At 41.0% G+C, this 13,321-nt stretch overlaps 1 protein-coding gene across 8 annotated transcripts in view; it reads left to right on the top strand.

The window, feature by feature from the left end:
- si:dkeyp-72e1.9 (syntaxin-binding protein 4) overlaps positions 1-13,321 on the top strand; it is a 94,251-nt gene that overhangs the window by 63,932 nt on the left and 16,998 nt on the right. For all 8 annotated transcript variants that reach the window (XM_030409029.1, XM_030409026.1, XM_030409025.1 and 5 more), the window contains exons 8-11: positions 160-301; positions 8,127-8,233; positions 9,153-9,294; positions 9,805-9,877. In XM_030409029.1, the coding sequence (XP_030264889.1) occupies positions 160-301; positions 8,127-8,233; positions 9,153-9,294; positions 9,805-9,877 (464 nt within the window). The remainder of the gene's footprint in view (positions 1-159; positions 302-8,126; positions 8,234-9,152; positions 9,295-9,804; positions 9,878-13,321) is intronic.

Consider the following 13,321-nt stretch of genomic DNA (forward strand, 5'->3'; position numbering starts at 1 on the left):
TGGCCTGTGATAAAATAATTTCAGCGGATTTTTTATTTTGTGCAAATCATGGCACTAATGCCATGCAGACAAAATACATGTTGTGCCTTCATTCACAAAGATGAAGCCTGTTTCCATTGCTTCAGAGATTGACGTGTTTATGTGTCTTTGTGTTCTCAGTCATCCAGGTGAAGGAGTGATTCAGCTAATTTCAGTGGCGCGATCCAGCAGTTTGGGTATCACCATCGGAGGTGGTTCCAACAAGCCCGACGGTCCTGCAGTCTTTATCCAGGAGGTGCTGTCTGGAGGAGACTGTCACCGGGTAAGAAACAAGGCGGAGTGACATTAAAACCTTAAAGTGTTGATATTAAAGGAGAGGGAGAGCTGAAGGATGTATTGAAGGGACTACTTTTTTTCTGAGCCATACTGGGATGTTTTTACTGGGGCAGTTTTGTAGATGTCCACTAATAGAAAAGTTGGTGGTTTGATGCCCATATCACCTGGATACATGTAGAAGTAAAATACAGAGCCCCTAATTGCTCCTGATGAGCAGGTCAGCACCTTGCATGGTAGCCTTTTCATCTTTGTATGTGTGTGCATACACTGTATGTGCATATAATTGAGTGAAGTGTTGCAAGTGGTCAGTTGAAAAATCAATAGACCAGAAAATCGCTATATAAATGCAAGTCCTTTTAAAATAATAAACCATTAATAAACACAGGCAAGTCTGAGAATATCAGACTCTCAGTGACCCCAGAGTAAGTTTTGGGATTTATTGCTGCCTTGAGGGCCTAACAAAATCAGGAGTGTATTGTTAAAGCTGCATTAATTGATTTGTACCACTAGAGGACAAAAAAAGTCCAAATGATTTGACAGACGCAGTGATTACTGGCTTATTACACATTATGCAGCCTGCAAACATGTTAGAAAACATTTGTCAAAAATAACCAGATAATGATGTTGGCTGATTCAGGAAGAGCAACCATGCATCCATCCAGCAGGGAAGAAGAATTGATTTCCAGTGTGTAGCATTAAGCAGAGCTAACAGAGCTAACTGGGAAGTAGCAGGGTCCCGTTTTAATATTACCTGGTATCGGATTCTACAGCTCAGCCTTGTGTTTTAAAAAAATAAACTTACCTTGTAACCTTTAAAAATTCTTATTCTCTATTTCTCTATTAACTTCATAATTTACTTAGTTACTTCATAATTTACTTAATAACCACATAATGTACTTAGTTATACTATTTTACTTTATTACTTCATATTTTAAATCGATAATCACCATCTAAGACTGTAAGACTGTACTAATAAAAAATAATATGAACTACTAAATCCTCTCAGAAACAAGCCAGTTAGTAAGTGCAGAAGTCCTAAAGATACTGTATATCATATACTGTATATACATATGTTGTCGTGCTTATAGTGGAAAAGTCTGTCTCAGCTGAGTTTTGTAGTGATCATGTAAGCCCATTTATATAAAAGTTGCAAGTCAGAAGTGAAGGTGAAAACATTTGGATTTTGGTTAATATGTCTAATTTGCTAAACTTTAAGCAGTTGGAGCTTTTTCTAGTAATCAAAGAGCTTCCAAGCTTCCAAGTTTCCAATCCCAATTCAGAAGCTCCAAAGGCTGACGGCTGATATAGCTGTCAGTTATTATACCAACATTGCACACTTAATGTTCATCATGCCAAAACTTCCTCACAGTTTCTCCTAAAATACAGAATTAAATATTTCTCTGTTATCTGTAGAGTCACCTTGACTCACTGAAGGAAATTAGCATTAGGTGACAAATAAAATGTTGTCACTTTATTAAATCCTGTTGAATATTTAGAATTTTATGCTGGATTTAGAATATGAAACGAGGACACTGCTTGGGTATTTCTTGCTGTTTGTGTTGTTTTAGTGTCAGTGTTGTTCTAGAGGTGTCCCAGAGCCCCAGAGCAGACACACTACACCAAGTGTGAAGGTCAGCCAGTGAGTGAGGACTCTGCTTAGGGCATCACCTTGCACACACACGGACACACACACACACATTATAATGCAGAGGATTCTGTCGTACTGGTAGGCTAGATGTGTATATGCTACAGGCGCAGCAGCAGCACCTGCACCTGCACCTGCAGTTCCTGTCTTGTGTGTCACCCCCCCCACACACACACACACACAAAATATTTGTTATCAGGATCAGTTTATTATTTCTTCCTATAATAACAGTTGTTGAAAAGGAACATATAGAATATCGCCAGAGTTGTAATTTAATCTCTGGATCAGATCATTTGTTATTTGGTATTATTATTTATTTCTGCTCTACTAGCCTGGATCTGAAGGATCTGGCACAGGAGTGCATTGGTGGAAATATGTAGAAGTTGAGGTGAGAGAGAATAAAGTAAATATTGATTTTTTGCCTGACAGGAAGTTGCTGGTAAACATGATGGATGAGCTCTGCACTGTGGCCTGCACAGTGGCATCTCTGGGAATATACAGAGCTCAGCCATTTGTGCTTGATGGAAATAAGGCAACAAGTGCTGGATGCTGCACCCTCACAGAAGGCCTTTAGCCAACAGATTAGATTCAAAATACAGGATTCAAGATGAATTGTGTTGTCATTATGCAACATGAGATTATGCACTGAAATTTCAGTAAAAGTTGAGGAGAAAGGACTTGTCACATGAATTTAAAACAGTGGATTACTTTTATTGTCCACCTGAGACTGACATTTTCTTCTTAATTAATCATTTAGTTTTTTGGTCTATATTATTTCCGGGAATCGTGAAAAATGTTTTTTCCAGAAACCAGAATGATGTCCTCCAATGTCTTTTGTCTACAATTCAAAGATATTCAGTTTATTGCCATAGAGGAAAGAACCTACATATATTATTCACATTTATTACCACTAACCCTGCTAACAGGCCACAACATACACTGATTTGTTAGCCAGCTGCTGGGCTACTGGCTGACTAGTATGTCCAATCGACATGTTAATGGGTTCTCTTTGTAACCTGACAATAATTACTGACTACTCTGCTGACCTGCTCCCATAGTTTGCTGCCACAACTCTGTCCACTATCTCCTAAGTTTTTGGTGTTGTTCTTGGTTCGTTCAGATCTGCTATAAAGAGCAGTCTGTTTTGTGCCAAACCTCATCAAAACAGAAGTCCTTGACATATGTATTTCTGACTAAAGTAGCAGTTATAAGAACAGTGTACCCCGTCTAGTATCCTGGGATTTATGTTGGCACATATTATTGCTTTTCTTCATTTTCTCCATCTTCTCTGCTTCTCTCTACCCAATCCCATCCTCCTTGCCTCTCTGTCCGCCCACTCACTGTCAGCTGTGGGCAATATGACAAGGAAGGAAAGAAAGGGAATGAAGGGGAGAGACAGAAAAAAAGAATCTGCACTTGTATTTTTATGTCTGAAGAAAACTGTTTCTTAGCAGATTTTTTCTTGCATACCGTATGTCCTACAAGGTTTTGCATCATTTGGATTCAAGATGCCAGTGAATCAGAGAGAGAGCCTTTGGGCTAAGAAAATATCCAATATGGAGAGTTGTTGAAGCAAGGGGTTTGAACATTTTGGTCCTAGATGTACTTAAGGGAACCCCCTTCCATCCCCTCAACAGTTATCCAGTCTTATTTTTAAAAAGATTTACAAACTCGACTTCCAGTGGAGCGAGCACCCAAGTTGGACTTTGTCACCGGCCTGCCCCCATCTGACGGCAATACAGCCATCGTCACCGTGGTGGACCGCTTCAGCAAGATGGCCCACTTCATGCCTCTACCCAAGCTCCCTTCTGCAAAGGAAACAGCCAGATGGGTCCTCCTCCATGTCTTCCGGCTTCATGGTCTCCCAGTTGATGTGGTGGCAGTGTGGGGCGTGGGGCTATGGCCAGTCTATCCTCCGGTTTTCAGCCCCAGTCCAACAGCCAGACTGAACAGAAGAACCAGGAGATGGAGACAGCGCTTCATTGCATAGTCTCAGGAAATCCATTGTCCTGGTCCCAGCATCTGTTGAGGTTCGAATACGCACACAACACACACTGCCAGTGGCCTATCCTCATTCCAGTGTGCTCATGGGTACCGACCTTATTTCTTTCCGGCCCTGGAGAAGGAGTTTTCCTGCCCGTCACTCCAGACCTTCATCCGTGGCTGTCGCCACACTTGGGCCAAGGCACGGGTGTCCCTCCTCCATGAGGCTCAACACTATGCCACCTCTGCCAAACGCCATTGTTCCCAGGCACCCACTTACCAGGTTGGACAGAGGATGTGGCTCTCCACCTGTAACTTCCTGTACAGGTGGAATCCAAGAAGCTGGCTCCGAGGTTCATTCGTCCATTTGCCATTGAAAGGATCTTCAATCCGGTGGCAGTGAGCCTCAAACTTCCACAGTCTATGAGGTGTCATCCTACATTCTATGTGTCCAAGGTCAAGCCGGTCCGAGAGAGCCCCCTGGTCCCTGCTGTTCCTCCTCTACTGCCCCCTCGATTCATCGATGGGGGACTCACCTACTCTGTTCATCATCTCATCAGGTCCTGGCGGTGGGGGAAGGGCCTCCAATGCCTGGTCGACTGGAAGGGCTATGGACCTGAAGAGAGGTCCTGGGTTCTGCACCCTGAGCAACCTACAAAGATCTCTGCGGTTCCTCCTGCTCCTCCCCTTGATACCTCAGAGAAAGAGGATCCGTCTTCTGAAGGGGAGGAGACATCTCCTGTGTACTACCAGTTTCCTGGTTGCCTGTTTCCACCTCGGTTATGCTACAGGTGGCTCCAGCTAAAACTCTAGTGGCATTGTCATAATACTGTATGAGTGATTGAGATCGATGGACGTTGAAAATGTTTACGTTTACTTTTATTTTATTTATTTTGTATTGTCTTAGGATAGCTTATTTCCTTTTCTTGTTCTTTCTTGTATCTTAGGGGATGTTTGTGTTGTTGTTGTTGTAAATGTTTAATTCAAAATGCAATAAAAAGTGAATTACAAAAAAAAAAAAGATTTATAAACTCAGATTTACTGGCCTTTTTATGACCATTCTCAGCATTGTTTGTGGCCCTTATGCTGCAAATACTGCTATGTAGCTTCTAAAATCGGCTGAGACGAAAGCTTTTTTTTGTAATGAGAGCTTCAACACTCAAACTGTTTATTACAGGCAGGACTTCTGACAATTCATGCCTCTTTATGAGAAAACAGACCATGCTCCCACCAAAAATAAAGCCTCAGCTTTGATCCTTGGCTTATGTGACTGGACACCTATGCTCACAATGCTCTGGTGTATATTTCATTTTAGCATGAAGACCTTCAGACTTTGAACTCACTTACAACCTGCTCATCTGTCATCAATATTTTGATGAACAAAACATCTTTAAAGCTCAATGCAGGGAAGGTGGAAATTTTACAAAGACTTTGTGTGATATACAATGTCAAAACGTTGAGGTTCATCTTAGGTTGTTATCTAAGTTTCCAGCACAGAGTGATGCCCCCCATCAAACAAAATAACGCTTCTTCTATTCCCACATACAGCAAGCAGCCAAGCAGGCAGCAGTTTTCTGTGAAAAGCTGTGATAAATCTCTCTCTCTACACTGCCTGTTCATCACCAAACAGCAAATAGAAGCAATTAGAGTCTAACTAGTGAGCATAGTTGGGCACTGAGCGGCTGACATAATGTTCTGTGTGTCTGGATGTGTAACTGTTTGCTAACACATTTGACATGATGAATTAATAAGGTCAGAGTTTTGTTAATTGTTCCCGCTGCTCCAAGTGGCCAAAAAGCAGTTTTAAGTCAACAACTAACTAAGCACTTAAAACGAGCTCTGAAACAAATCATTTCAGACTTCATAAGCATCTCTCCACACACACTGCATTAATCCAGCATCAGTGATAAAAAAAATAATTTTCGAAGGAATTAAGGTTTCAGCGCATTAGACATTTATGAATGAGATTTCTTTTGGTCCATTACTTTTTTGCTGACCTCCAAATCAAAATCCCTAATAACAGATGGTGAATGGTACAGGGGTAAGACTACATCCAGCTGTGTTACAGACATAGCACGTTAAAGCAAAGCTGTGTGTCCACACTCTGTCATAAAGTCTCTTTGACTCACTAAACACTGTACACTAATGTCTGGCTCCATTACCACAGCTACTGACACTGACTCTCTGCTTCTCAGTCTTCTGCTTATGGAAGCAGGTTGTCCATTTTACTCCAAATCCCAACTCCTAATCCCCTGTGTCACACAGGAAGCAAGCTAGCATTTCGTGCACCGTGATTTGCTGTATGGGATGAGTCAGCTGGGGAATTATGCAGCCATGCAATTACCAGAACTGTAGATACATGGATAAATGGATAGATAGACACTTAATTTATTCCCGACAGGCCATTCACACATCACGGCACCAGAACACAAGCAAACCTCATGGTACCAAGAGTGGTATGTTCAGTTCGGTGTGCATCTTGTTTTTCATCTTTCTCTCCAAGAGTCCAACCCGGCTAAATTCTTGAACTTCTTAGCACCTTACATCACACTTAGGCTCCTGTACGAGTGGATGTTGACTTGTTATATTAATGCTCATATCCTATACCTAACCAAACTGTGACTGAAAGATAACAATATTCTTACAGTATCAATACCTAAAAACAATTAAGTCTGAAAGTAAAATCAAAATTGTCTAGCCGCAGAGTGGACAAGAACTGCAGTCGCCAGCATTCACCCACTAGAACTTACTATGTAAGCAGGCTTTGTCCATCTTTATACCATATCCTCTGACTTCTTAAAGGCTTTCCAGCAGAACACTTCTCATATAACTACCTAAACCATCTTAGAAGGCATCGCTTTCCATGTACATCAATGTTAGGTCAAATACGCAAATTATTGATTATTATTGAAAGAAAAAAAAAATCTGCCCCCAGAGGTCAGACTGTAACTGTCACAGAGCTCACCCAAGTGAGCATGTGTGTACATCCTGATAAACCAGACCCATCCGGGTGAAATACAGAGTTTTTAGTGAGACCCCTACACAAGGCAGCGTGAAAGAAAATACTGGCCAGCACAGACCAGCATACCATCTGCAGCATTGTGTTGAAGAGGTGGGAGCCTCTGAGCCTCTGCAGGACGTAGAACCAGCTGTAACACTTCTTGCAGCGGGCTGTGTTTCCAGCCCACTGTAGCCTGTTGCACTCTGAGGTGTATATATGAGAGCGACCCAATTTTGACATCCTCCCACTGGATGGAAACGGGGGTCAGAGGAGGCTTAATTCCCCTATCAGCTTCTTTACTTGCCTTTGTTCAGTACCAGATGATTGAATTTGCAACAGAAGACCCACAAAATCATCCACCAAACGTCTGTATTTCAAAGTTTGTTGTCTATTGACAACATTGTGGTCAGAGAACTTCTGCAGGTGGCATGACTGAGGTGAAGAATTAGCTGGAAAGGGGAGAGGGTCCTCCTGATGTTGCTGAGCAGCCATAAGGTGGCAAAGCCCCTTTTGAACAGGGAAATAGATTTGTATGGGAAATAGATTAGTGAGGACGATGATCTTTAATGGCTACATTTACCAGTAGAGATAATCAATAGACAACTGCCTCGGTCACCACATTAACTTTAATGTTTAGTGAAGTGTCAAGAGCATCAACATGTTCTTAGTTAAGTAACATTTTTGGTACAATCATACATTCAGCATGTTATCATTGTGGTCATGTTAGTATGCTGATGTGTACATTTAGCTCAAGCATCACTCTAACTAACTGCAGCCTCACAGAGCTGCTAGTATTACTATAGAGTCTTAGTCTTGTTCCTTAAACATCCATCATTATCACAGTTATCAGAACTAACACTTGTCCAAATTAGAATAGTTGTTTCTGTGGTTTTGGAGTCACTTCAGGTTTTCGAATGAGGCTCCCCCAGTTTCTATTAATAATGATAATAATAGCATTATTCCAACAATGCCCCAGACTGGAGTAGCCATTAGCCGAGCAACATGCTAATGCCTGAATGCCTGGCTGAAAATTATATTCTCACACACAACCAGCCCAGTGGGACTACAACGTAAATCAAGTAGATTCATTGTATGTAACAGACTGAGCCATTATGGAAAATTCTGAACCTATGTGGTTCTTCATCTCAGCATGACTAAAAGCTCTGTCTCTTTATTGTGCAGGATGGACGTCTGAGGCCTGGAGATCAGCTCATTGCCATTAACAAGGAGTCCTTGATAGGTGTGACCCACGAGGAGGCCAAGAGCATGCTGAACAAAGTCAAATTCAGGTGGGTGGTGCATGTAGTTCTCAGTAGCTAATTCACTGCACATTAGGGCTGAGCGATATGAAAAGAATCTTCTCACTGACAAAGATGTGAAGATTTCACAAGTTTAATTTTGGTTTAAGTATTATTTATTTTCTTTTAGAAGTTGAACATGACCAATGTACTGTAGAACATAACACAACTGTATTTCATATAAATGATAAGAATAAGAATATATTAAACTAAAATCTTAATTCGGATTTTGCAATAAAGTAGGCTATTGCATTTATTACTGTCTTTTGATTTTACTGTCATGTGGCCTTGTGCTGGAGAAACTTTGGTCTGTTGTGTCCCATTGGTGGTGTTAGGGGGACCACCAGCATTTGCCTGGGTCTGGGACTGTGAAGTCTTGCACTGTGCGTGCTCTAGAGATGATGGCTCTGCTGCAGATGGTATATAAGATTAGTGGTATTACCTGACTTTGTGGGAACACGCTTTCGACACAGTTTGTAGTGCCCACTACTCTGCTAGTTGTGTCATGTCGAATTCCCCAGACCTATATTTTCCACAAAGTCTTTTGAGCCTAGGGCTGTTGTCCGTTGGGTCGTCTTTTTTGCTAATGCTGTCGCTCAAGTACACATTTTAGGTCGTCACTTTCTCTTTCATCTCGCTGCCACTCCTGATGTACTGATGTACACAACTGTAGTGTGGTGCTGCTGGCTGCTACTTCACTCTGTGCTCTGTGCGTCAATCTAACCTGACGTGGCTGTCGCTCTATTCCAGTCACATGATTGGTTCGGCACAGTGCTATTCTCATTATCATTGGCTGTTTGTATTGTCCGTCAAAACATGGATAGAATGAGTCCTTAACCCTGTTTAAATGTAACATTTTGACCATGACAGTATATCTGACACTGTGTATTTGTATTTATTATGATTCCAGTCAAGAGAGTGCAGTGGAGATAGCCTTCATCCCAGGCAAAGGACTTTTTCCAAGCAGCACTTCTCTGCACAATGGGATCCAGCGGGCTGCCAGTAACAACTACAACTCTGGACGTTTAAAAGTCCACATCAGATCACCTGAGGTCAGTATGCTTTGTTTTAGGCATTAAAAACATACCCAATATGTCAAGGTTCTTTTGTTCATTATGTCAGAAGTTATTTTACCACATAATCAGTTATTTTTTAGAAATAGAATGTGAATTGCTTTTAATCCCAACATTCCATGTCAGTCTTTATAAAAAATGTATTCTATTTTTTGTATTGAATTAATTATCTGTATCTGTAAATTGAATTAACATATTAATAACAGGTTAATTAAATTGACCAATTTATGCATGTATTCTTATTTCACAGAGTAAAAGTGTAAAATTATTTTGGTGGCACTGCCCAGCCTCCACACTGATCCTCCATTCTAGAATACCAGGTCACTGTTATCAAAGATCTCTGTGATATCCTGCAAATCAGACCTGTTCCACCAAAGCAACTATATCACCTTACCTTTGGATACCTAAAAACTGGACAGTGTTAATATTATCATTTAGTTTGTGTGTCATCAATTATACACCGTTTTATGTGTTTTTTCCCCCTCTCAGATATGTGCTGAGGAGCCAGCCCCAGTGTCCTCATCTTCTCCTGACATCTGCCCGCCAGACATTCAAATTTCAGGTAGAACACCTCCCTAAACAAACTCTTTTAATGTCTTTTGCATTTTTTCCGCACATTTTTTGTTCCGCTGCCTGCTGAGACCTGTGCAGATGTGCACAGGCGTATTGGTACTAACATTACAGGGACTCATTGAATTCATAGGCAAACAATAAAGCTTTATATAACTTAGTACAACTTTGGGAAGGCCATTTCATAACCTCAATTCTAGCCTGATTGATCCATTCCTTTACCACTATTGATATGTGTTTGGGATCATTGTCCTGTTGGAACACGCAACTGCACCCAAGACCCAATCTTCTGTTGATGATTTTAAGTTTTCCTGAAGAATTTCATTATTCATTTATTTTATTAAGAGCAGCAGATCCACTGGCAGCAAAACAGCCCCATAGCATGATACATCGACCACCATGCCTGACAGTAGGTTTAGTGTTTTGGGGGTTAAAGGCTTCACCTTCTCTCCTCACAAACTGCTGCTCATTGTGACCAAACAATTCAGTTTATTATTTCATCAGTTTTCCTACAGAAGCTTTTTACTTGTCCAATTGATCAACAGCAAACTTTTGGTTGACTCTTGACCATCCTGACTATTTTTCTCTCAACAGCAGGTGATAGTTTGTGTTTTCTGATCGTGGCAGTAACTCAAACGTACGGTTCACCACCTAAAAATCGTGTATTGACCGTATTCCCAATTCCCGCATGCAAGGGACTGCCTTGTATGCAGAAAGTGGGAAAAAGGTCAATCGGTGCTTCAGATAAAAACTGAAAAAAGCAACAGACACATTGTGAAAGAAGCATCTGTAAAACAGTGGATAAATTCTTTTGAGCATCACAACCACTGCAAAATGACTCATTTCACTGTCATAATTTAAGCCATTCAGTCTAGTAACATTTGGAAAGTCTAGAAAAAAGCTGCGCGATTATATTATTTTATCCCCATTCAAATTAGCAGTGTGCTAAACTGGGAGTTAGCCGGCTCGGTTGGTGACCCAGGTGTTTTCATAGCCTGTAAGTCGAGCTTTTTTGGCTTCAAAACACCACTGAGCAGCTTTCACAGGAATGAACGTGGCGCCACCTCCAACACTGTGTGCAGTAATAAAACCACATTCCAAATCCCTTCATGTTTACGTGCCACCACTGGACATTGACCATGACTGGTACCATACGGCACCATACGGGGAATTTTGCGTGTTCACCCAGGTCTTACCTTTAGATCAAAGCCGAGCCAAGCCAACTTATAAAAAAGCAATGTCTGCTGCAGAGTCAATTGACCCAGATATAAATGCAGAGTTCACACATTTCCATTGCACACCAAAGACTGGGTGGGATTTTTGACCAGTGGAAAAGGGGTAAAATGGATGTATCAAACAAGCCGTATTAAAATGGGCCCAGAAAAGTCATCACAATTACTCAGGAGAAGTTAAGAGGCCAATCTACAAAGCAAATTCGATGCAGGCTACCTTGTACAGCAACAAAATTGGTCATTCAGTTTGCTGGCTCAAAAATATACATTTAACAGATTGGTCACATTTAGTTTTTTGTGAGAAAGTAGTATGTATTCCACCCATCACCTAAACATTTGAGTTGTAGAAATCATTGGAACTCAATTCTGGTATGATACACATGTTCTTTACAAGTGGATGTAACAGTTTGACCATGACTGTACATCTTTATATCATTATTTTGAGTGTTTTAGTGGTTGTTTGCCTTGTGATGATCGCTGCTCTTGGTCACAGCGCTAACTTGCTATCTCATTCTCTTTACCATCATTGTCCACCTCTCTCTGTCATTCTATTTACCAGTATAATAAAGTTTTACAAAGCAGTTATGCCATAGAAATACTCTTCCAAGGACTATTAAACATCTGCCAAATCATAGCTGAGATTTTTAGTAGTTTGTCCTAGGAGTCCCTGAAATCAGACACATATTAGATAAACCTAGCTCATCTCAAAATTAAAATCAGGGAACATGTGCTCTCTTAAAGAGATTGGGGATTAGGGGGGTGGGGGAGATGAGGTTTAACAGAAACCACAGCACAGTAGGGGACCTGAGAGTTCAAAGGAATGTGATTGTGAAAAAGTTGTATCTTAACATTCATTATTGTTCAGTGTTCAGCACTGGTGTGTATTGGAAAGAGAATAAAGTACAGAATTAACTACAAAAAACAAAAAACAGTCAGAGAGAAGAAGACAGCCAGAAACTACATGACAGTAAACTGTCGTGATGAATCAGATAATCCATCCTTGGTGTTTCTGAAAATCATGAGCCCATGCTGATACACTTGAATGACATGAATGACACACTTAAATGTCTTACAGATTGTAGGAGACACACTTTTCCCAAATTTCTGCCTATTTCCTACACATAGCTGTTTCACTCTTGTCTTTATCTCATAATGATGATAACAGGAAGACAGTTACTGCTGCCTGACTGAAACCAGAACTAATTATGATAACAACTGTTACAAACAGGCAGTTAAAGTTAACGTGGGTTGGAGCTTCTAATGTCAGGCAGAGATGTAAAATATGAGGATAACAAGCAGGGTTACTTGATTGCAAAGGGAAAATCTGACTGAAAAGGTCTTTATCTGAGATATACTTACATTCCTTTTATAGGGATGTGGCTACAACATTATATATTTCTGATTTTGTATTATCAAAAACTACATGCTGTAGTTTGTTGCATGTAACAATATACCGAATTTTGTGATATTTCGCTAAAAATTGTTGAAATACCGTCATGGGACTGTGACGATATCTTACATAACACGTGTTTGATCTAACAAGGAGAATCATTATGAATGCATTTTACTATCCCTCCTTGTCATTGTGTTGTTCTGTTTGAACAGGAGAATGTGCAATCATACTTCTCAAGAATATTTCTCATAAGAGCCGCCCCACTCTGCCTCTGATTGGCTGTCTTCATTTATTGCTACAAGGGTGTCTTTAGGCTAGTTGCTCTGCCACGATCCCAGAGACACTGCAGCTGTCATTGGTCTGTTGACCAGCATGGAAACTACAGTTCACAATCCACTGCATCAGGTCCGCCGCTCTCTGTTTGTTTTTACACATCATGGCTGTGAGAAAAACACAACAACACCAGAATACCACTGAAAATACAGTTAGGAAATAATAACTTGTCAGTTATGCTGACAGATTTTCGGGCCAGGTAGCCTGCTGGATGACAAGGAGGAGGGAGATTGGTGAGACACTGCGGCCGAATGCATGTTCTCGACTGTTCTCCTGTGTCACACCCCCCTGGGTGCCCTGGCTGTCCCGCTGCAAAACCAGAGGGAGGGAGGGAGGGGTTGCTGCTGGCGGCCGTATTGTTTTGCAGTCATGCATAGTCCAATCATTCATTGCCTAAGACCAAATTAATTTAATTCTTTATTTCAGCGCCCCTGTTATGGTGAACATACAAGCCTACCATATAAATACACCATATTAT

The sequence above is a fragment of the Sparus aurata genome, chromosome 23, assembly GCF_900880675.1.
Source record: "Sparus aurata chromosome 23, fSpaAur1.1, whole genome shotgun sequence".
Taxonomy (NCBI): Eukaryota; Metazoa; Chordata; class Actinopteri; order Spariformes; family Sparidae; genus Sparus; species Sparus aurata.